General features: G+C 33.3%; 2 protein-coding genes across 2 annotated transcripts in view; one reads left to right on the forward strand and one right to left on the reverse strand.

The window, feature by feature from the left end:
* Positions 1-1,997: 1,997 nt before the first annotated feature.
* LOC128184522 (uncharacterized) lies at positions 1,998-7,250 on the forward strand. The gene is made up of 10 exons (XM_052854043.1): positions 1,998-2,253; positions 2,636-2,785; positions 3,277-3,499; positions 3,877-3,991; positions 4,192-4,383; positions 4,745-4,892; positions 5,564-5,712; positions 5,916-6,153; positions 6,332-6,527; positions 6,739-7,250. The coding sequence occupies exons 1-10, from the start codon at positions 2,196-2,198 to the stop codon at positions 6,968-6,970; spliced, it is 1,701 nt and encodes a 566-aa protein (XP_052710003.1). The 5' UTR covers positions 1,998-2,195; the 3' UTR covers positions 6,971-7,250.
* A 4,438-nt stretch (positions 7,251-11,688) lies between these two features.
* LOC128183472 (uncharacterized) overlaps positions 11,689-25,784 on the reverse strand; it is a 29,781-nt gene continuing 15,685 nt past the window's right edge. The window contains exons 6-9 of the mRNA XM_052852456.1: positions 17,137-17,408; positions 16,678-16,821; positions 16,138-16,324; positions 11,689-13,925 (exon numbers count right to left, since the gene is read on the reverse strand). Coding sequence (XP_052708416.1) covers positions 13,815-13,925; positions 16,138-16,324; positions 16,678-16,821; positions 17,137-17,408 — 714 coding nt within the window. The 3' untranslated portion in view covers positions 11,689-13,814. The remainder of the gene's footprint in view (positions 13,926-16,137; positions 16,325-16,677; positions 16,822-17,136; positions 17,409-25,784) is intronic.

Raw genomic sequence — 25,784 nt, forward strand, 5'->3', positions numbered from 1 at the left:
TATTGTCTGATCACTATATAATTTCTTTTCGGCGCAGTGTAAAAGTCACCTGTGTTTTGGAAATTAAAATAAAAAAGGGCTCGCTCCATTCAAAATCCAAACATATACTAAATATTATAATTTATACATTATTGTAATGCTGCATAGATCGATTTCAGTTTAAGAAGTCGATCATTAACGAAGATTAAAAATGTTACGTTTGTAAGTAGAATTAAATTTAAAAAATAGAGCGTGTATGCTAAATCTATTAATTTTACTGGTGATGATTCATTCGATTATAAACTTCTTTTTTTTTTCAAATATATTTACGAAACCAATGATACTATATTAAGTAATATTGTATAAGATTCTACTACTTCACTTTTTATTTGGGAGAGGATTTGTTTACACTTAACCTGTTGTACAGCTATCAATAAGAAATGTAAAATTAAATTTAAGTGAAGTGAAACTTCACTTACGATGTTAAACTTCGACATATATAACCTCATTTTAGAAGGTGTATATAATAGCACGATTAAATTGTTACAAAGGTATTAATTTTTCAATAACAGGAAACTATGACTGAAATCTATATTTAAATAACACTATGTTAATCTACGAATTAAGTTTTTTTCATACCTGTGAAAAATTGGATAAATAAATCACTTTTCACAAATATAAAACTTAGCAAAAAATTATGGAAAGGGAAAACAAAATCTGAATATAATGGTGTGCAAAAATACGAACGGACATCGAAGGAGTTCGGAAGGACTTGGTGGTTTGATCGAACTTTAGGGGTAACACTAAAGAACACGTGCGTGGTTTCTATTCTTTGCCAGTGGCCAACACTCATGACACCCATACAAAAAGCCAGACTTCAAATAACGTATTGGACAAAGAAAAGCTTAAAAATAATTATTTGTTCACAACTAGGATCTTGTTGTTTGAAAAACATTAAAAATTTGTTAATCTTTAATTGAATATTTTTTTATCAATCAACGAAACATTTTTACGTAAACTAAAACGATTTATAAGAAAATTGAAAATACTAGCCAATTTCCACTTATAGAAGCCATTTAGTAAATTTCATATAGTCAGTCTACATTCTTTATAAAACATTATCAAATTGCAATGAAACTTAGTAGAATTATATACTCAGTACATGTTCAAACGAATATTTCATAAATGTTTTCTTTATATGAAAATATAGCTTATTTTCAATCGCCTTTTAGCAAGAAAAAGATATACTTGTATGCATATCACCTAGCTAAGCTACCATTAAAGAAGACAATAAAACTAGAGCTGGTCCTTACACCCCCCCCCCCAAAAAAAAATAAAAAACAAAACAAAAAAAACGTGAGGACAAATTGGTACTTTTATTTGTCAAAAAGAGAAAATAAAAAAAAAAAAAAGAATTTTTATTTGCAACTTTTGTTCCAATAAAAATATACTTTTGGTAATTTTTGTTTGATCATCGAATCATATGAAAAATAAACTACACTGTAAACTTCATTAAAGCGCGTATCATCAAATGTGATCTCATCATAATTTCATATCTTGTATAAAAATTAATTAACAAGTATATCTTGTCAATAGAACAAGGAAATTAACGATGAATCTTCCTTCCATATTTTCTAAATTTAATTTGCGAAAAACTATAAAAAATATTTCCAGTCGTCATAAGTTATGAAACAGCATTTTATTTTGACTAAAATAATTCTTAAGGATGTTTAAATCATAGTTAATTCTTGTTGACCCGTGTATTAACTCAAGTGACCAATCCTTGGGTTATATGAACAGAACACATGCATTTCAAGTTCGTCAGAGAATTTACAAGTAAATCTCATTAACACTACTACGGGGTGAAATTAAAATCCGATTGTCCAGACCCACAATAGAATACCCATGAGTGAAGCACGAACAAAAAAACCCCTCTCGCTAGTCACCCCCAAAACCCTATACAAAAGAAAAGGCAAGGACTCGTAATAGGAACAACTGTGTTCCAAGACGCGTTCGGGGACAAACTTTCGAATTTTTTGGTGAATGACTTTCAAGTTCATTCCCAAACTGGCCCCGCCCCCTGTCCATGAGTGATGACATGTGATCACTGGTGCGCGCCGTGGGTCGGGTATATATAAGGACGGACACGGAGCAGGGGCTAGCCAGTGTGGTTGAAGAGAAAAACTTGACTTTAAAAGATTTTCGAGAAAAGTTCAATGTCCGGAAAACTGCTTCCGTTTGCCTTGTTACTTTTGGTTGATGTGTCCCTTGCAGGTATGTTTTTTAAAATAATTGTTTTTGAAAATTATACTTTTTATAATATTTATTTTGATATGTACATTAACACGTGTTTGGAATATGTTGTAACAAGTGAATTTCATCCTCACATTTTAAAGTTTAAAAAGTAAAAGAACTGTAAATAAATTTTAATATATACGTTAAGTTCATTCTTTTGTTTGGAAATTCCAGAATCATTTAATAATAACATCTACAAGGTGTTGTAGATAACGTTAAAAGAGGTCTGCCTTATATGCACCTATCATTTTTAAATGTCATGCTAAATTGGGATGATGCTAAAATGAAATACGATGAAGTATGCATATCTTTTTAAGTGCGTTTTAATATTTCAAACATGCCGTACGTGTATTTGCTCTAGGGGCATTGGCAACAGAACCCGTCTGTCCGACCGTGGGTCTTCCCGCCGACGGGGCGAGGCAGGGCAACGTACTCCACGGGACCAAGCCCATGTTCGTCCTGGACAGCCGTGCCGTTAGAGGGGGGTACCTACCGGGGGAGTCCTATTCACGTAAGTATAAACAAACCAAGTGGACCAATTTGTAGAATATGTACAATAAGGTGAAAACAAATTCCTAAAAAAAAAAAAGAAAACAACAAGAGTAGAAATTGTGCGTGGGTTCTTTTGAAGCAATAAGGAATTCTAGAAAAAATAGCATCAAAACATTTTAAATAAATTTGGCTTTTTTGATCAGGAATTTTGGCAGATTTGAAAAATCTTATTTCGATTTATTTTCTTTTCTCGTAGAATACTTATATATGTATAATAATTCATATTTAACTGTATAAAATTCAAATGATGTTAAAAAAGGCAAATTTTAAAATATTACACCAAAGAAAAACATGCAGGTTTAAATTGAACAAATTCCTATTTGTTTCAAATGATCGCAAACGATACGGTTGGATCGGGCACTACAACCCTGGTATTAATTAGGGGGAAGAGGTGCTCCGAGACAACCGGATAACAAAACTAGTGACAGCAAGAACTGTCCATTTCTACAGTGTTTGTGAAAGCCCAAGACAGAGACCGGAAGTTCTCGGACGTTTTGGTCTGGGCAGAGGGCAGTGGGCTTCAGGGTTGTAGCGCTGGAAGTTTTGATTCAAACCCAGATCTGTACCATCAGCCAGATAACTGTCCCCACTTGGTGACCCGAAACTCCAAAGTACCAGAGCACTTGTTCCAAGTCACGTGGACAGCGCCGCCTTGTGGTTGCGTTACCATTAGGTGAAATTTTTAATCTGAAGTAGAGAAAACATATAGTGCAAGAGTACTTCGTCTACAGTATAGAATTTTAAGAAGGCTTGATGGCTATCGCCATTTTTGGACAATGTTAATCTCCTTTGATAGGAGAGCTACATATAAAGATTTAAAAAAATATTCAAATTTCAAAGCTAATTATATTATGATTTTTATTCACTAAATTATACTTTACAGCAAAAAATTCATTATTCTTAAGGCAGATCTATTGGTTAATTTGTCGACCATCAAGCCTCCTAATTGAACAAGAAAATAATTAAACATGGTGTAGAAAACGTTTAATTTGCAGAATCAAAGTATGTGTATGTAAACAATGTAATGATGTAGAATGTCTGTGAATTCAGGGCCAGAGCGACCGTTGCCGAGACTGGGTCATTCGTTTTGGATGACAGTTCTATCAAGGACGGCTATCTGACGTCATACATCTGCCCACAAGATCTTGGACCACTTCTAAGAGCAGTAAGCATTTTTAAATATATATTTCAAAGAAAAAATACAACAATTAAAACCAAATAATGGACGCATTTTTCAATTTTTGCGTTTATTTTTTCTACATCGTATTTGATTGATAATTTTTTTTTATCTTTTTAATTTTAAAAATACATGCAAAAAAGACTAGTCTATGAAAGACGGATATAAACCATTTTCTCCACCCACAGTTACCAACCGGCGAGAGAGAAGACCTCCTGTGTAGGGTTGTTGACAACGTCACGGGGTCTGACGTAGCTATCAGACGACACGTTTTGAGCAGACGTAAAATGGAATACAACGCCATGTCACTGCTTCAAAAGGAATCATGGGAAAACGCACTTCACCAGAGAGCATACAACATAAAGATGTGCTGTGGCCTGGTAGGTTAACATTACTAACAATCATTATATTCAGTAAAGAACACTTTGGAATAAGACTTAACAACCAGTGCCAATTGTAAGCACCAGTTGTAGTAGAGTTTTCTTCGGTGTTGTTGATCGGCAAAAACGGTTTAACATATTTCTAAACTGCCAATCGTTGAAGCTGAAGGGTATCTAACAAGAACAATCTCTCTGACATACTGTGAAATTCAAAGGAGAGAAAAATGAATGTCGATGAAATATTTCAATAATCATACAAATTTTGCACTATTTTACGGCATTCTTCTTAATTCTATATAATTAGCAATCGGAATAAATGCCGTGGGATTGAACTTTATTGGCACTTCTAAACATATTGTAGAGGGGGACAGAAAGAAGCGAGTGTTTTGGGGATGAACGACGCCATCGCATCGATCGGTTCTGTGCGTACGGGGAGACCATCATTCCTTACACAGTGAAGAGACGGGGGTTCATGGAACAGAGAAGGGAGGAGTGCTGCTGGAAACTCGGTAAGTCATGTTCACATCACTGTAGATTACACTTTGCAACGCGACTATAGGTTCCAAATGAAGTTAGAAATTAAGTTTGTATTTACACCAAACGAAGTGTAGCAACATGATTTCAAAAATGTTTTAATATTTTTTTTATAATTCAGAATTATAATTAAGGTCGTTTTCTGTGATACATGTAGTTGATATTTTTTGTTTCGTTGTTTCACATCCCGTTTCAATTAAGGTGGTATGGGGCACCTGCCGATATTAATGTGGATAAAAGTACGTTATAATCGAAATGCTTTCACCAAGTTAGAATTTAAAAAAATATACAATATTTGATAAAAAAAAATGTTTTATACAAACTAAAACTCATGCATAAAAGCCCCCGCTGGATTCGTACTTAAGACTTACAGATTCGCAGTTAACGCTCTAACTCAATGCTGTGCTACGCTGATCAATAGTGAACAATTGTTGGAAAGAAAGAGAAATTAAGGAGTTTAGGAAATAGGTCAAAATACCCATGCCAGCTTAATACTGTAAATGTTTTTTACTATTACATGTAATGGATGTATTTAATAATCCCAAACAATCACCAAAAACGTAGTAACCTACTATGATTTATTCAACGAATTGGTAAATTATGGACAAAAAACGTTTTTAACAATCCCTACTTCCTTTTTTTTAAGGGGAACGGCGCTACCACTGTTTTGCCCACATTCCCACGGACAAGGCGTTCAGCAGTGACAGTCTGTGGAACGTGGAGCACGTGCAGGAAATGGACGAGTCAGACCCCCTCAACGATCTGGAGGACTACAACCACGAGGTCCTGAGAGAGGTAAATTATACTGTGAGGTTTCACTGAGGAGTGTTCGACTGAGCGTGGCTCGCGAGCGCCCGAGAACATTGTATTGAAAGAATAAGTAACTGATGGGCGTTTTCAAGTCCCTGCTGAGCTGCATGATCACTGATCTTAAATATTAGAGCGTCAGAAAAAACTTTTCAAATTTTTGTTCAAGTTAAATTTTGTTCTGATTGCAGCTTTCAAACTATCCTGCTTTAATGAAAGCACATGCAGATAAAGCCATTTCTGACGAAAATCGAGAGAAAATTCCCCCAAAACAGAAATCCTCACTATTAAAGGAAACTAAAGCGACGTTCGCAAAGCTGACTACGGCACCTGTTGTCATGACAACGGAGGCTCCGACCACAATAACAACGGTTTCCATGACAACCACTGACGTAGAAGTGAGCAGGAAAACTACTCTTACGAGTGACGGTAAGAAGCCATGAACTTTTTTGAAAACATTATTTAAAAATTACATGTTTGCGACTCTTCTCAGTTGAAAAAAAACACAAAAAACTTTTCCCCTCACATTACTCCATTCCTCTTATTTTATGAAAATGTAGCTTTTATACTTATTTCAAAACCGATATGTTTACCTTTTGGGATTTAGAGCTTCAACGAAAAATGAGGAAAATCAAATTGCGCATGGACTGTTGTGAGTCTGGACGGGAAGCGGGGGAGGGTGCGGAGGATGATCCCTGGGGGATCTGTGTGAACTTGTCGCATAAATTCTCCCGGAAAATCAGGAAAGGGAGGCGGAAGTGCCGTACTTACTTCATGAAATGTTGCATCGAAGAAGCCGAGAGGTAAGGACGTTCAAGATATCTGTTCCTCTCAATTCCAGTATTGTTGAGTGTGAAATAATCATGGAATGATATAAATTTATACTTCTTATAGTAAGCCTTTGCACTGTAGTTTTTCCATTATTAATTTTACAGAGCGTTATGCAAATACGTGCAAAGGTAGCTTTGGTACAGAATTAATTGTATAAATTTTGACAAAATGAATTTTTTTCAGTGAGGAAACAATCGATGTCGATGATGATGAAGAGGGGGAGGAAGATGTTGATGATGACGATAGAGAACCAAAGGAATTGAGCTCCGATAGAGACAAAGACGACAGGGATGAAAATGACGATGTTAGTGATGATAATGAGGAAACAAAAACGAAGCTTAGCCAAAGAAAGCCAGTCCGAAGAAATGGCCGCAGGAACCGAAAAAGGGGACAAAGGAATCGCCGTAGAGGCTAAATTAAAGCGTTTGAGATCTAAACTACACACTGCCATTTTAAACATTTACAAGTCGTAGATTTGTAGTTCTGTGTTAACAGGTAGTTCTACCTCTAAAAGAACACGTGATGTTTTAGTTTGTGCCTCAATTTGGTTTTAACCACAACTCAAAGATGCTTTGTATGTTAGATCGATGAGTCTCATCTTGTATTTGATCTCGATTTGTGTTCATTTAATGATATATGATTACTTATTAATTTATTTGAATTCAGACTTTATAATAAAGTTTTAGACTTATTCATTGACTCTTACTTTATGGAAAGATTGAAAAATGCAATGCATTTAGACCTTCTGTGGGTACGATTCGTAATTGAACATTTAAAGCATAGAATCCTGCGATTTAAGCTGTAATATTAATCTTTCATCAATTTCCACAAGTCTGTACGAAAGCCGAATAAGGACACATAAAAAAATATTTTTATCTCGTAATTACGAGAAAAGATCTCGTTAATACGAGTAAATTATCTCGTAATTACGAGAAAAGATCTCGTAATAACGAGAAAAGATCTCGTTATTACGAGTTAATTATCTCGTAATTACGAGAAAGATCTCGTTATTACGAGAAAAGATCTACATAAAATGGTGCGTTTCTGAAAAGAATTCGACTGGATCACCCTTTCAGTCTTTTTCATTCAAGAAACGTGGATTCAATTTTGATTATTTAAAAATAACAACGATCATTTTTCATTAATTTCTACATATCAATAATTGGATTTGACATTTTATCTTATATGAATAAAAGGAGAGAACTTCATGTAATTCTACTATTTATATTATATATATTATAATCCCACTACGAAGTAAATATACCAGGTAGTCCTATAGTCGTAAAAGTTACAGATAACTTTAATGACTTTATAGTTTCAGTCATGGATATGGATATACACGATTTACCCGAATTTGTGTTTTATATGTTTATACACAACCTACATGTATATTGAAAATAATTGATTTTGTATTCTAACATTTTGGAGTCTGAAAACAAATTACACGTATCCTTCTTAATCATTGATAATCAGTTCGATGAATTTGTTAATCAATCTGCTTTGCTACTTCTGAAATTTCTTTAAAACTGCTTGATCCGATTTCATATCAAATTATGCGTACGCTTTTAAACGATGATTATGCTAAGTATGTATATATCAATAGACATTGCAGTAGTTCATACACTATACATAAAAAGATTAGAATAATGAAAGGCAACATTTTAAATAGATCTTTTCTCGTAATAACGAGATAATTAACTCGTAATAACGAGATCTTTTCTCGTTATAACGAGATTTTTTCTAGTAATTACGAGATCTTTTCTCGTAATAACGAGATCTTTTCTCGTAATTACGAGATCTTTTCTCGTAATAACGAGATAATTAACTCGTTATAACGAGATAATTAACTCGTAATAACGAGATCTTTTCTCGTAATTACGAGATCTTTTCTCGTAATTACGAGATCGTTTCTCGTAATAACGAGATGATTAACTCGTAATTACGAGATCTTATCTCGTAATTACGAGATAAAAATATTTTTTAAGTGGCCCTATTCGTCTTTCGTAAGTCTGTGCTCTTACAATAAATTTTGATGTTGAAAGTTGGGGTATAACTTTCATAAATTTTGAGTTTTTACATCAGTTGTAACAACGCTATATTAAGATTATTAGTTTGCAAAAAAGGCACTTGTCAACGATTCAATAAGAAAAAATCCGACTCAAATGAGGTTTTAAAAACTCTTGCATCAAGTGGTAACTTGTTCTATGTAGGAATAACCTTTTGGATATAGAGTTGCACAGAGGAAACATGGGCACAAGATTTGCACAAATATGTCAAACACTTAACGGACACTTTATGTTGATATCTGCTTACTAGCATTAGGGTTCTACTCAATTTAGCTATTCAGTTGTACCATCTATATAAAAATAACATTCATACGGGGGGGGGGGGGGGGGGGGGGTGTCAGGGTCCGAACCTAATTTCGGTAATTTTACTACGTAAATTCAAGACGTTAGAATTTTCCATGGTGGGGGTACCGGTAAATTTGTGCATCTATATGTGGCAATCCATTTTTAGCTCACCTGAGCCAAAGGCTCAAGTGAGCTTTTCTGATCACAATTTGTCCGTTGTCTGTCGTTGTCGTTGTCGTAGTCGTCGTTGTTGTCGTCGTCGTCGTTATAAACTTTTCACATTTTCATCTTCTTCTCAAGAACCACTGGGCAGATTTCAACCAAATTTGGCACAAAGCACCACTAGGTGAAGGGGATTCAAGTTTGTTCAAATGAAGGGCCACGCCCTCTTTAAAGGGGAGATAATTGAGAATTATTGAAAATTTGTTGGTATTTTTCAAAAATCTTCTTCTCAAAAACTAATCGGCCTGAAAAGCTTAAACTTGTGTGGAGGCATCCTCAGGTAGTGTAGATTCAAGTTTGTACAAATCATGGTCCCCGGGGGTAGGGAGGGGCCACAAGAGGGGGGATCAAGTTTAACATAGGAATATATAGAGAAAATCTTTAAAAATCTTCTTCTCAAAAACTAATAGACCAGAAAAACTAAAATTAAAATGGTAGCATCCTCAGATAGTGTAGATTCAAGTTTGTTCAAATCATGGTCCCCGGGGGTAGGGTGGGGCCACAATTGGGGGATCAAGTTTTACATAGGAATATATAGAGAAAATCTTTAAAAATCTTCTTCTCAAAAACTATTAGGCCAGAAAAGCTAAAATTAAAATGGAAGCATCCTCAGATAGTGTAGATTCAAGTTTGTTCAAATCATAAACCCCGAAGGTAGGGCGGGGCCACAATTGGGGGATCAAGTTTTACATAGGAATATATAGAGAAAATCTTTAAAAATCTTTTTTTAAAATTTATTAGGCCAGGAAAGCTCAAATTAAAGTGGAAGCATCCTCAGATAGTGTAGATTCAAGTTTGTTCAAATCATAGTCCCTGGGGGTAGGGTGGGGCCACAATTAGGGGATCAAGTTTTACATAGAAATATATAGAGAAAATCTTTAAAAATCTTCTTTTAAAAAACTATTTGGCCAGGAAAGCTCAAATTAAAATGGAAGCATCCTCAGATAGTGTAGATTCAAGTTTGTTCATATCATAGTCTCTATGGGTAGGGTGGGGCCACAATTGGGGGATCAAGTTTTACATAGGAATATATAAAGAAAATCTTTAAAAATCTTCTTTTCAAAAACTATTAGGCCAGGAAAGCTCAAATTAAAATGGAAGCATCCTCAGATAGTGTAGATTCAAGTTTGTTCAAATCATAGTCCCTGGGGGTAGGGTGGGGCCACATTTAGGGGATCAAGTTTTACATAGGAATATATAGAGAAAATCTTTAAAAATCTTCTTTTAAAAAACTATTAGGTCAGGAAAGCTAAAATTAAAATGGAAGCATCCTCAGATAGTGTAGATTAAAGTTTGTTCAATTCATAGTCCCCGAAGGTAGGGTGGGGCCACAATTGGGGGATCAAGTTTTACATAGGAATATATAGAGAAAATCTTTAAAAATCTTCTTTTCAAAAACTATTAGGCCAGGAAAGCTCAAATTAAAATGGAAGCATCCTCAGATAGTGTAGATTCAAGTTTGTTCAAATCATAGTCCCTGGGGGTAGGGTGGGGCCACAATTGGGGGATCAAGTTTAACATAGGAATATTTAGAGAAAATCTTTAAAAATCTTCTTTTCAAAAAACTATTAGGCCAGAAAAGCTAAAATTAAAATGGCAGCATCCTCAGATAGTGTAGATTCAAGTTTGTTCAAATCATGGTCCCGCGGGGTAGGGTGGGGCCACAATTGGGGGATAAATTTTATACAGGAATATATAGAGAAAATCTTTAAAAAAATTCTTTTAATAACTATTTGGCCAAGAAAGTTCAAATTGGTGTGTAACCATCCTCAGATAATGTAGATTTAAGTTTGTTCAAATCATGGTCCCTGGGGGTAGGGCGGGACCACAATGGGGGATGAATTTTTATAAATAGAGAAAATCTTTAAAACTATTAGGCCAGGAAAGCCCAAATTTGAGTGGAAGCATCCCCAGATCATAGAGATTCAAGTTTGTTTAAATAATAGTCCAGGGGTAGGGTGAGGCCACAATGGGGGATGAATTTTTACATAGGAATATATTGAGAAAATCTTTAAAAATCTTCTTTTTAAAGACTATTTGGCCAGAAAAGCTTAAAGTTGTGTACAGGCATCCTTGGGTAGTGTAAATTCAAGTTTTCAAAATCACAGTCCCTAGTGGTAGGGCGGGGCCATGATGGCGGTTTGAATTTTTACATAGGAATATATAGAGAAAATCTTAAAAAATATTCTGGGAAAGTTTTCAGTACAAAACTCAGTACTATGTGTGAAAGCACAGGTTATGCAGATTTAAGTTTGATGAAACCATGATTCCCTAGAGAAAAGTGGGGCCACGAAATGGGGGGTAGGGGTATATAGGATAGAGAAAAATCTTCTTACAGGTACAACAACAAAAGGGGCTTGGTATTTACCAAAAAAAAAGAGGTGGATAAAAATTTGCAGATTTTCATTTTTTTTTTAGCAAGATCTACTGTACTTAGTTGTCAAGATATTTTGATACTGTAATGCTAATTTGATCAGAATTAAGGCAATTGTTGCTCAGGTGAGCGATGTGGCCCCTGGGCCTCTTGTTTCAAATGTCAGTAAAAAAAGAATTGAAGAGATGAAATTTTAAGATGGATTTATTGTGACTTCCTGTCGACAAATATATTGATCTCTGGAAATAAAAAGAAAGAAATAAAATCAAGAACAAACAAGAGTAAATCATCTGCTAAGCCTGAGGTTAACATCTGGGACTCAACAGATCACATTATCAGGAATACTTCATAGCAGTCTGCTACACAGAGAAACAGAAAGTCATCATGACAATATCAGAAAAAACAGAGAGATTATTAACAAACACATGTAAAGACACATAACAGAGAGGTGGGTACAATAGAAATGCACTCACCTGTGCGATATAAAATACCAATAGGAAACAGAGAACATATGATACAGTGTTTCACAAAATCAATTCCAACAGGCTTTTTAGAAAAAGTTTGATTTCATTTTTAAGTACACAAATTCATAAACACTAGGATACCCTTTCATGATATAAAATTGACATCAGATGAATTTCCCAAAATAAAAATATGCACTGCCTTTGATTAACAAACTTTTGTGACAAATGCATGGATATTGATAAATATGACGTTTTACAGAATATCACAACAAATTTTGTGAAAGGTACTGTACCCAAAGGTCAAAATCAATCAAGATAAATATAATACATTATGCAATAAATAAAAAGCTATTTCATGAGAATACAGCCATGGTATCACATTTTTTTCTGTTATGCTTTGTTCCACAGTAAATACGAAAACAGCTTTCCATCATACCTCATTACCACTCACATGAAATCACAAAATGTTCACATACCGCTAGAGTCTAGATATACCACCATGAAGTGTTTATAGGAGAGACCAATTTGACGATCCATATTTAGAAAACAAAATGACACAAAACAGAGAATTGGCACATTACCTTATCTGTAAATCATGAAAAAATAAAACATGATGATAAATTTTATGAAATGGGGATTATCTTATAAATCATGTATACATATCAAATAACAAACCCCAGTTCCTTCTTTCTCTTTTAAGAAAAAGGATATACTACATACTGTGGAATCATTAGATTTCGTGGTGGCTCAATTTTCATGGAATTTGTGGGTACCTCTCATCCATGAATTAACATCCTCCACGAATTATATATTAGGGTTATAAAGTCATATTTCGTTTTGTAGGTATAAGAAAATACACGATATTACGTCCCAATGAACCTATAAAATTTAAGCAATCCATGAAAATTGGCCCCGACGAAATTTGACGATTCCACAGTACATGTTTAATTCTGAAAACAACAGTTCAAGTATGTATCAAAAACCAACATTTGTTTTACAGTTCCCATGGATTTTATGAATACATGTACTAAGTACTGTGGGTCAAAATCAAAATCTTGTACTACACAATAAGTTTGTTTACATCTATAACAATTGATGGAAAAACTTGTATTCAAACAGTAAAAAACATGGAATTTATATCATGCATGAAAGTCAGCTAAAAGGGGATATTAACAGAAAACACCAAAGATGTAAATAGGAGAAAAATCTAAACCAATAAAACTACTGCAACCTTTAAATTAATTGAAACTAAAAGAAAATTGTTTGCTGTTGCTCAAACTAAAATACATTAGTATAAAATGACCAGCTACCAACTTGGAAATTATTCTGACAATTTATTAAAATATATCTAAAGACTGGGTCTAAATTCTTTCATACTGCACCATAGATGCCCTATACAAAAATCTCCAATTTGGATATAATTCATTGCATATATATCTATCTACTGACTGAGCAGAAACGGACCCAAAAGAAGCCCTCTTGGCAGTGTTTGACACTCCCGTTGGGCTTTGGGTGCTGAGATCAGGATAAATGAGCTGTCACAGGACTTCTAGGTAAAAAAAGAAAGATGGAGTTCTCCCAGCCATTCAAACCTCACTCACAACAGCCACCATGTTCATTGCATGATATTTGTGGTACTTTGGTTGGTGATGATTGATGATAATTGTGATGATGTTGCTTGTGCATTTAAGTGATTATCCCTGCAACAACTTTTTTCTCAAAACTCCAACACAGATTTCAGTCTTGACAATTAATTTTGTCAGTTCGCTGATAACAGCTTTGTGGATTGGAAAATGTACTCATTATTCACTTAATACTTTGACTAGTGAACATAAGACTCGCTGGACTTCAACTCTTTTTGCTGAAGTAGAACACAGCAGCAATGGCCGCCACGCACGACCCCACAACAATGGAGAGGGAGGTAAAACTCATGGAGGGGGAATACTGGAGGGCTGCACTCTGAAACAGAAATCAGAACCATTTGTAAACTGTAAAGGAAATCGACTCCATTGCTGCACATAACAGTATATGCACATATTGGTACTCAAGTGAATTAGGAATCAATATACATTTACTTGTTTAAATTATGAGATGGTCTTATCAAACATTTTAAATGATATGTGACATTATCAATAGACATTTATAATAGACATAATATAGACAAGAGGCCCATGGGCCACATCGCTCACCTGAGGAACAATAGGTATGATAAAGTCAGCTTAATGGAGTCATAATACAAACAATCTGGACAATGTACAATAATACATGTAGATCCTGTATAAATAAAATCCATTTTTCCCCCTTGGAACTCGGATAGCCCTGATTGCTGCCAATATTTACAAGAGCAGACTTTAATCACCGCTCCTGCACATATATAGGGACTCAATGTTACGCAGGGAGGGATGACCGTACACCTACACAACTCAACAGGTACCAACGTTAACGCAAGCAGGGATGACCGCACACTTGCGCCAACAGCTCAACCTAACGCAAGCAGGGAGTGCCACACACTTGTGCTAGAAAGGCCTGAACACCAGCAGGGATGACCATACAAAGCACCACCGCTACAACCACCACCAATACAAGCAGGTATGACTGCACACTTGTATTAATGCGATACAGGGCAGGAATGACCGCACACTCTGTATCGAAGATTAGATAGAGCAGGGATGTTCACACACTCAATCTATTAGTATCTGTTCAAATTTAACCCCAAACAGTTGCTCATCATAATGCTATAGACACTGTCCCTATATATGTGCCGGCCTAAAATAATTCATATAGTATCTAAAAATTGGAAATCAAAAATAAACAAACTAATCCGGCCTAACCCCAAACTTCTTATGCAGAACAACTTATATACATTGAATTTTTATTATTGTATAAAAATAATCATCACAATAATTGGTTAACAGTGGATGCATTAATTAAAATAATCAAGAATCAATAAATCAAGGGCAATAACTCAATACAGTAATACAAAAAGATTCTAATGAAAAAATAGCTGCCTGCTTCAATTTTATAGTCATATCAAATGTTGAGTATTGCAGTTCTCAAAAAGATCCTTTACAATTGTTTATATATGGGATATTTAGCTACATCAAACTCTGAACCTTCTTGTGAGGCCGAAGAATTGTCCTGGAGCCAAAGTCTTAACAATTATAAAGAATCATCTTGCTGATTAGTTTCTGAGAAGAAGATTTTTAAAGATTTACTCTATATATTCCTATGTAAAATTTCGACCCCCCATTGTGGCCCCACCCTACCCCCGGGGGTCATGATTTTCACAACTTTGAATCTACACTACCTGAGAATGCTTCCACACAAGTTTCAGCTTTCCTGGCTGTATAGTTTCTGAGAAGAAGATTTTTAAAGATTTACTCTATATATTCCTATGTAAAATTTCGACCCCCCATTGTGGCCCCACCCTACCCCCGGGGGTCATGAATTTCACAACTTTGAATCTACACTACCTGAGGATGCTTCCACACAAGTTTCAGCTTTCCTGGCTTTCTGGTTCTTGAGAAGAAGATTTTTAAAAATTTCTCAAAATTTTTCATAAATTTCTAATTATTTCCCCTTGAAAATGGGTGTGGTCCTTAATTTTCACAACTTTGAATCCCCTTTGCCTAAGGATGATTTGAGCCAAGTTTGGTTGAAATTGGCCTAGTAGTTCTTGAGAAGATGTTGAAAATGTGAAAAGTTTACGGACGGACAGACGGACGGACGGACAGACGGACGACAGACAAAATGTGATCAGAATAGCTCACTTGAGCTTTCAGCTCAGGTGAGCTAAAAATTGGAAAATTAAAACTTTAAAGTATTAATAAAATAAAATCAATATTCATTTTTCTTAATTCATTCTGTCTGTGGATTGGTACAAGCATCAGTTGCCTCTGTTTTAATAATGCAAATGTAAATCATAATATGAAACTTCACTATTGTACAAGGAAAATTAATATATAAATTTTTATGTTACATTATCATATTTTCGTCACCATCTTATCCACTCCTCCCCCCAAAAAATCATACGAAATCTCAAAATGCAAATTAAAAACTGAGCAAAACTAAAATAGTTAAAAACTGTTGATTTTCAAACGAGCTTTTAGCAAATTTAAAATTGGGTAACAATAATGTGCTATAAATATCTACAAATTTCTTTATAACTTACCCATCCCCCTTGACTTGCAATCCACCCGGCTATTTTCTCTTTGATGAATCGAACAACATGACTGACAATGACCTTCATGAACTGAGCAAACTTTTTGGCTTTCTCCTTGACAACAGTCATGGTGATACGGTACGCTAGGCACATTAAAGCTGCCACCCGCCCCCAGTTTATTTCATCCGCAAACAACCTGAAACAGAAGATACACTGTAAGCATAATTTTAGCAACTGACAAAAATGATAGAATATTTTGGAGCATCAATTCAGACTACATTATCTAGAAAGAAACCTGAGAAAATTTACAGTAAAATTTATTTTTAGAAAAAAACAAATTATCTTTCTGAACATGCATGAATATTTATTTCAAGACATGCCAATGCACATGACAATGTATATTTCAGTTTGTATGGTTTTCAATCAAAAATTGATCATGTTGATAGTTACATGTAGAACAGGGCAAAAATTGAAGAACTTTAGGAAATACAACATACGAAGGCCATTCTTTAAAAAATGTAACCATTCAGTAATGATAGATGACTTTACTTTTTGGCAACTCCAGCGAACACTTCATAAGCTGTATCTTCATTCACATTCAGCTGATTAATCATGTCTTTGAATTCATCGGCATATCGCCTATTTATGTCATCTCCAATCCTAGCCAACTGCCGACCAACTTGTGAAGCTCGACTATACAAAAAAAACCATATTTATAGCTTGGTGAGAAAGGAAAAGATCCAGTATCAATAAATTATCTTTATAATTATTTATATTAAAAAATATCCAGACTTAGTAAATATACAAATCATTTTAAAGATATGTATGTATTGTCAATGAGTATTTCTAAATTTTGCTACTGAAACTTTCAACAGGCCTTGAAAAGATATCAATTTAAGTTCATGCTACATGTATATATTGCTACTGAAACTTTCAACAGGCTTAATTTTCCATGATAAAAATCCTTCAATAGCATGCTGTTTTATAGGTCCCCGCCACACAACAAACCTCATGGGATCCGACGTGAAGGCACACAGCTCCGGGACCTGAGGGGTGGTGGAATCCAGAGTGTCCACCTCCTCAACCAGCTGATGCTGATAACTCTCAAATATAAAGTTCCTGATCACATCCTCCGCCTCATCAATGACATTCTCCTCAGTGTCGGGCGTCATTTGTTCCGAGGGAGAGGGGATCTGGCGGACGTCTGAGGAAGGAGGGACCCTTCCCCCTCCCCGTGTCCCCGAACCACCGTCCCAGTAAGCCATCTGTCCAAGATCACCCTGTCAGACCATTTAAGTAGCAATATCTGGAAGAGCCTGCACCCTTGAAAGAAAATTTTAAAAAGTCATTGATGAGACAATGGCATGACTATGGTCAGGATTAAACTGACGAGGTCAATTGGTTGAAAATTCCTAACATGTAACACTCTTAGCTTTTGTAGGATGTTCACTGTAACATTAATATTCTTGTCATGGTCAAATGAAGATTTTGATATGTCAGGATGGTGAATGAAAATGAAAAGTTTTGAAAAATTTCAGGAATGTACACAATATCCTGTTACGTCATGTCAACTGAACTTTAATCAATTTATCAGAATTGCTGCTACCCGAAATTGCAGTCTTTATAAATCATCACCTGCCCTGTGCTCAAGTCTGCCAAATCTTTCAATGGACTAAACATTGTTTACCTATCTGATTACTTAATTAACTCAATGAAACTGATATGCTTACTTTAATATTTGAAAATCATAGACTGATTATGTTCTTTAAAAGCAAATGTGATACTGAAAATCCAATGACCTGTAACGATGAGTTATTTGTTAACATTTTTAAAGCAGGTTTCAAAGATGGAACGATGAAGATAAACTGCACTAAAGGACCTAAGTACCGATAACTCAAGCTGCTGATGTCTAAAAGAATGTTTAAATCATCAAGAATTCATAATGCCTGAAAAAGGGACAGAAGAAAGAAAGAACAACAAATGTTCAGAAAGGAATATCAGTACCCAAAAATGCACTTTAGGAACAAATTTACTGAGTGAACTAATGTATAATTTAGGGCAGAGACAATGTGATAAAATTATGAAAATTCAGTACAACTCCAAGTCCAACTGAAACCTTGATTAACCTTACAATTCGTTCATAATGGATTAATAAATTAGGAACATAAATCACCAATTGGCAAATATATTAAGTGATGAAGATTGCATTTGTTGACAAGAGACACCTCATGTGGTTGAATAAACAAAGAACAGACTCAGTCAAATGATCAAGTTAGTCATACAATACATGTACTATAAATTCATGATGATCTTGAGAGGGTGTACTTATCAAAAGCGCATGACACCAACGTGACCCAGCCATTGTAATATTGGTCTTCATTAGTTATTCATTAGGATCGATATTGGTAAGTACATGTTTTTGTAACATTGTATAAAAATTACATTTTATTTAGCACTTTTCTCTTCTCACAGAACTCGATATTGGTAAGTACAGCAAAACTCGAATATAACGAACACGGATATAGCGAATTTACGGCTATAGCGAATTATTATTCATGTCCCGGCAAATTTCTTATATAAACCTATAGAAAATTGATGTATATAACGAACACGGCTATAACGAATTTACGGCTATAACGAAGTAATTTTAAGACCCCCGCTGGCAAAATGTTAACGTATTTTTAATTTTTATAACGAATTTTTTCTATTTCAAATTTCATTGAAGAAACATGCAATTTTAAGATGCCTATAAAAAATACTCAAATTCAAATAGTATACGGAATTTTTTTAAAAATTGAAATGAAATGGTTATATTGACATTTTTTGTAAATGGCGGAAATACTAATTTTATAATTTACGATAGTTTAGAAAACTGTAAGCCGGAAAAACCCTAATTATCTTATAACGAATTCGCTATAATATATTTTACGACTTCGTTATAAACGTATAGCGAATTACGGCTATAACGAAGTTTTTTCTATGGTCCCTTGAAATTCGTTATAAACGAGTTTTGCTGTACATGTTTTTATAACATTGTATAAAAATTACATTTTATATAGCACTTTTCTCTTCTCACAGAACTCATGGTGCTTATATTTTTTTTTTTTTAAATTCACAAAGCATTTATTTTTCAGATTAAAAAAGCATTAATTTTAATTGAATATTCAATCTCAAAAGAGAATTATACATAATGGAGTAAATTTCAAAGAAATGCCTTATTCTATGACAGGAAACCTGGTAAATGAATGCGACAGTTCATTGTCACAAGGCAGAAAGACTTTGTTTGACTACATGATGTGCTTGTGAAGGTATGATATTATTAAAATATACGTTTTAAGGATCCTCTACACCCCATGACTTATACTTTTTATGACAGTACATAGGACGTGGTGATTTTAACACATTGTGAAACAAATTTTATCGCCAATATTTAGTGTCCATCTCTGTGGTGCATTGGGTGTAGCTTTGGTCTACCAACCTGCAGGTCCCAAGTTCGAATACTGTAGGGACTGTTATTTTCATGAAGAGCAATAAAATTTCAAAAATTGATTCCCCCCCCCCCCCCAAAAAAAATTTCAGAGTCATTTTCAATTCGAACACATGCTAAAAAAAACAAAAACCAATGTCATTAAGTTATATAGAAGAATGAACTTGTATGAAGATCTTTTCCAGGTGTGTGGAGGACCCTTAATCTGTACATCTTAATGATCATACTCCATCAGATGACAAACTGAATCTTCATTAAGTAAAACCTGGAAGGAAGAATACCATATACCTTGAAATACATCATAACAGATTGTAAAATTGTAGAAACTGCTTGCCAATATATATTACAAATATTTTATCAAATGACGGAATAACACCATGCAGTCAAACTTCGTTATCTCAAACTAAATGGGACTGTTTGAAAACCTTGAGATATCCGAGTATTCGAGATATCAAGGGTAAAATACTTAGAAATAAGTGATTGGGACTTACAAATTACTTGACATATCCATTGTATTTGAGATATCAGTGTTTGAGATATCAAACATAAATAAATTTGTCTTCATATGATGTATTGAAGTGAACAATGCAAAGCTTTCCATAGAATTGGTATTGGTTTTTTGGGGAAATTTATTAGAATCCTATTTATTTGATTTCATAATCTCAAATTTTGATAGTGATTATGGTAGCTGTTTTTTTCTTTTGCACTACCGGATGTCCTCACTTTACTTGCCTCTGGAATTCTTTTAAAATATCTTCATCAACCCTGCTAAAGTGAGGCATAAATAAAGTGTTACACAAAGGTAAAAATTAGTGACTCTAGATCTAAACTAAATTTGATAAACTTCATCTTCTTAGTCTAGTCAACAGGTTGAAGAGAAAGTTTGAGGTTCTAAATGAACTAGTAAAATTTTAAAAAATATTTCAGTATCAAGCATTTAAAAAAAATGTGTCATGTAATTAGATTAATAAGACCAAAAATAGTTTAATATTGTTGTGACCAGTAAATTGCAACTTGTTTGTATCACCATGATTAATTGTAGCTTTCCAGCTTGTCTAACAATCTTTACAGAATGGAGCTAATTTAAGACATCTTGTGAATTCTGGATCCACTACAACAGTTCATGTTAATCTTCAGATATTTAAACAAGTTGAACAAAATTCTTGTTTGAAAAAATGCATGAATATATCATTATATATTAATAATTAAATGATATTGACTATTTAAGAACCAACTGAAACTAAACAACTTATGATTAACCATGAGCTTACATCAGCAATAATGCATCTATAAATAGATTTCAAACAAAACAATAACAAAAATATATGATCGATAAAAAATATCATGATTTGTTGATGATTTGGAGATGTTAATAACATGTTAACCATTATGTAACTAGAACATTATTTTGTTCACCATGAAATCCACAGTAAGAGAAGGAAGACTGTGATAGAAACTTACAGGGATCCACTAACAACAAGATTTAGGCCACATAAAAAATTATCAAAGAAATTAAAGTTAGAAACATTGAAATAAGAATTATTATTTTCCGCCATTTTCATTCTATATTATCTAATCATTTATCGGCATGTCAACATCAACAGAATTGACAATTAAAATCCTACTGTTAAACCGCGGAAATGTTGAAGGTCGTTGTGCGACTTTTGGCTGCCTATTTGGACCCTGATTCTTTGTCTTTTGTGGAACTCAAGCAAATATGAAAATCACATTACTATTTTCACGACAACACTCCTAGTTAAACTGGACAATTATCTTAGAAAACGTCTTTGTTTGGGTTGTGTCATCCCTCTTCCTTCGATTGTTCGAAGAATTTTGTTACGTTAGACAACTCGTACAAGATTTATTTGAGTAACTCGAGCATAGAATGTGTCTGACATAGGCCTAGCAGTTTATTTGAGGATGTTTTGTAAAACAATGACTCAATACACACTGTTTATCTGAAGACATTGCGCTAAAATGGCATTTTTGTCATCGATCAATACTTTTTATGGTTTGGACCATTTACGGACAAGGAATATCCTTGATATCAATAGCCTATATATGTGATATTTAGAGAGTGCCTATATAATGAACACATCATGGTATAATGTAAAAATCATATCACATACTAAATTTATTAATATCTATAATTAGCTTATATATCTTCAGTTTATGAATCTTATACCAAGTATATTTAAATTTAAGACCATAGTGAAAATCATAGAATTTGTCATGTTGCATTTTTGAAAATAATTGAAGTATCCTTAAGTTATGCGTGTTCATATATAGGGCCATTTATTGGCGAATGAACATAAATGACCATTAGATAAAAAGTCAAACTGGACCCTTTCCAAGAGATATCAACAATTTACATTCACCTGAAACATTGCTCTAAAAATGTGTGCGTCGATCATATCAAAATAAAATCAAATATACATGGTCCAAAAATACAGATGCAGTCTTCGACAAAACGATAAAATTGGAAAACCATGGTTGGTTTCTGGTACATATCTCCAGAATACGGGTACATCGGAGCTTTTCAGAGAGATTGAGACTAACAGTGGGTTTCGGTGTTCCGACAACGCATGTGTAAGTATGTGTTCCGCGAAAATATCGATCACTACATGCACGATTTAGGACCCTTGAAGTTAACGCACCTTTTAAATATCAGTCATTAAGGAAAGGTTATGTATAAAAATCAAAATCTTAATAAAAATATGGGAGAATCAAGAATCATAATGACTTTTTGAAATTTTGACGACAAACTTTATTTTTCGTCGTTTTAATTGTGTATTTCTTTAAGAATTTCAAAAGAAATAGTCACTTCCTACCTGAACAGAACAAGAAATGGCCAGGAACTTAATACAGAATATTAGTGCATGTGCTTTGACATAAACTTTGGTTATTCGCAAATTGTTTGTTTTCTTTTGGACATGCTGAATCACTCCCTGCTTTTGATCACGTGGTCTTATCAAGTCAGGTGCCAATACACAAAGATACCGTTATCTCAGATATAGCTTCCAAAATTATAAAACACGAGAGTTCTTGAATCCTATAGATTTTCTTGTAATTAGGACTAGACCTCACTGAAATGACGTCATTATAAATTTAGTAAAAAGGGCAAAATTCCTAAATATTTTATTGTAGAACATTAAAAATAAACGCATGACAAAATCTAGAAGGTTCCCCGATAAGTTGCCGATTCAGCACAAATCCATAAACAGTTGAAAACAATTAAAAAAAAACCGCCAGATGACACCAATTTAAAATAAAACAAAAATGCATAAGGTTACTTACAATTAAAGCATAATGTCATTCAAGACAACATTAATCAAATCGTAGAAATATTTATCATTTGTAAGTGAGATAGCACTGAAGCCTTTAGCTGCAACTTGTATAGTTTTTTTTTTCGAAATCATGTTATTACATGACGTGCGCAAACAATATATTTAGATGTATTTTACTTTATATGTAAAACCTCATTATCTATGAAATGTCTGAAGAACATTGTTGAATGAGATCCATTAAATGATTGCCTGGATACTGGTTCGATCGCAAATATTAATTTAAAAATTGTTTAAACTGCTTTAAAAATCATGGGAACGATCAAAAGTGATATACGTAGTAACATTAATTACCATTTGTTAAGTCAATTGAATATTCACTTATTTTACAGACACAAGAAAAACAAAATTACTTTGAAGTTCATGTTATCTCCATACCTTATAATATATAGGATGAGCCGAATTTTGTCTGATGACAATGATAATAGTTCAGTCTGTATTTGTAACTAAACACAATTAATTTCATCATCTATCTAATAATTTCCACATCTCATACAACGGTAGTTAAGATAAAAGACTTTGGATGAATAAAAACATTTATCAAAGATTGGATTGCTAAAATAATTCATGATTTTGCCTGGGGAAAATTATGGAAAGCAAAGTTAAGATTATAACGATTTTGAAAAGATACCAATAGAGCAATTTAAGTGAAGTTGGATGACATTATTTTTTTTTTTTGGTGAATTATATACGAAAATATTATTTCCATACGAAAATAGCTACTTTGTTCGGAAAGAGTGACAAAAAGATGATGGCAAGTTGCAACAGTATTTGATGTCACGATGTAACAATTACCAAAATAAATAAATAAATAGAAAAAATAAAAAAAATAAAAATATAAACATAATTGTCTAAACAATTTATTTGTTATTGAAGTTAACAAACTCAATATTTACATACATCTAAGGTGGCAGGGGATAGTTTTTTTGGTCGAGGAAATGTGAGGCAGATAGTGCTCATATATGAGATTTAATTTTTCAGTGGATTTTTAAATTTGCTAAAATTGGTTTACATGCAGGGGACACATGGTCCCAACTCTTGAGAATTTTTAAACATTTCAGAATAAAACAAGTAAAACTTACATAAAGCACTATAAAGAACAGCCAGGGACGGTCTCAAAATTTTCAGAAAAATTGCCCCTTTTTCATATTTTCACGGGTCCAGAACCACGCTCCAGTCCCGAGCAACTGCCATAAACTACCATAGGATTTGTAGCTTAATGTATACCTATGCAAATAATCACCAATTGATGGGGGGTCAAGGTGTATATATATATGTATATAAATATATATATATATATATATATATATATATATATATATATATATATATATATATATATATATATATATATATATATATAAAAAGCACTGAATAGAATCAACAACACTAGGCATCTTTAAAGTGTCGGATCTAATAAATAGATACTAAGCCAGTAAACTGAATATAAAAAGCACTAAAAATGGCTATTGTTCGTGTCGTTAGCCATTTTTAGTGCTTTTTATATATATATATATATATATATATATATATATATATATATATATATATATATATATATATATAACTTAAATAAATGAAAACACACATATATATATATATATATATATATATATATATATATATATATATATATATATATATATATATATATATATATATATATATATATATATATATAACTTAAATAAATGAAAACACAAAGATCGAGTAAAACATCGTTATGAAGTATTGTAAAACATCTGAAGAAAATGAAAGTGCTTATGTTTTGCTCGATCTTTGTGTTTTCATTTATTTAAGTTATATATATATATTTCACCGACCACCGAGGTTTTTCTTGGATTATATATATATATATATATATATATATATATATATATATATATATATATATATATATATATATATATATATATATATATATATATATATATATAAATTCACTTCTGATTTGGAGAAATGCAAGAATGAAATTAAAATTTTCAATATTTTCTGAACCGTCGAAATGTAAATCTTACTATTCTTACTATTCATTTGAATGAAAACCTCCTTTCACTTTTGCATTCATATGGCACAATTTATATTTAGCTTGCAAATTCAAACGCCAGGCACTTAAAGAAACAATTTTACCAAATTTTGACAACATGCATGAATCAAATCAATTTCTAAAATAGCACTTCAGGATCCAAAACACTGAGGGCAAACTTATCTTTGCATAAAAGGCAATACAATAAAATGTTAAAAACATCTAAAGAAAATAATAGATTTCAAATATTGAAGTAACCGCTTTCTCATTTCAAAGAACATTCTTAAAATCAACAGAAAAAAATATTCTGTTAACGCATACTAGTCCCATTCATAGTCCAGAAACATCAACGCTCACGTTAAACGTACAGCCAAACACGAGATCCTCCATTTAAAGGGTCATGGTAACGATTTTGGTCAAAAATCATTTTCCCGATTATAATGTTTACAATGCTTCAGTAATGCATTTTTAACAGGCAACCAAAATTTAAGTGTCATTCGTGGAGTTATAAGGGAGTCACAGAGCTTACAATTATTTGCTATGTAAACAAAGCGTTTGTTAACATTTTGAACGTTGAAGTAAAAACTCCAGTTTTAGATCGAAAATGAATGTTAATGAATGTTGAAAACGGTAAGATCTGTTTATTTATGCTTAAAATGAATAAGATGATGGAAACATCAGCTTGAAAAAGGACTTTTACCGGTATATTGAACTAATGTAAACATAAACAGGGCACGAGCCTTGTTTACATGACAAAGAGTTGTGAGCCCTGTATCGTGCTTGTAACTGCACTACTGAC

Source organism: Crassostrea angulata, chromosome 5 (assembly GCF_025612915.1).
Source record: "Crassostrea angulata isolate pt1a10 chromosome 5, ASM2561291v2, whole genome shotgun sequence".
Classification (NCBI taxonomy): domain Eukaryota; kingdom Metazoa; phylum Mollusca; class Bivalvia; order Ostreida; family Ostreidae; genus Magallana; species Magallana angulata.

What these genes read in the sequence shown, in the direction of transcription:
- LOC128184522 (XM_052854043.1), top strand. Translation starts at nt 2,196, where the DNA reads ATGTCCGGAAAACTGCTTCCGTTTGCCTTGTTACTTTTGGTTGATGTG. An exon ending in ACCGGGGGAGTCCTATTCAC is followed by an intron (nt 2,786 to 3,276) that starts GTAAGTATAAAC and finishes CCATTTCTACAG; the next exon opens with TGTTTGTGAAAGCCCAAGAC. An exon ending in GGAGTGCTGCTGGAAACTCG is followed by an intron (nt 4,893 to 5,563) that starts GTAAGTCATGTT and finishes CTTTTTTTTAAG; the next exon opens with GGGAACGGCGCTACCACTGT.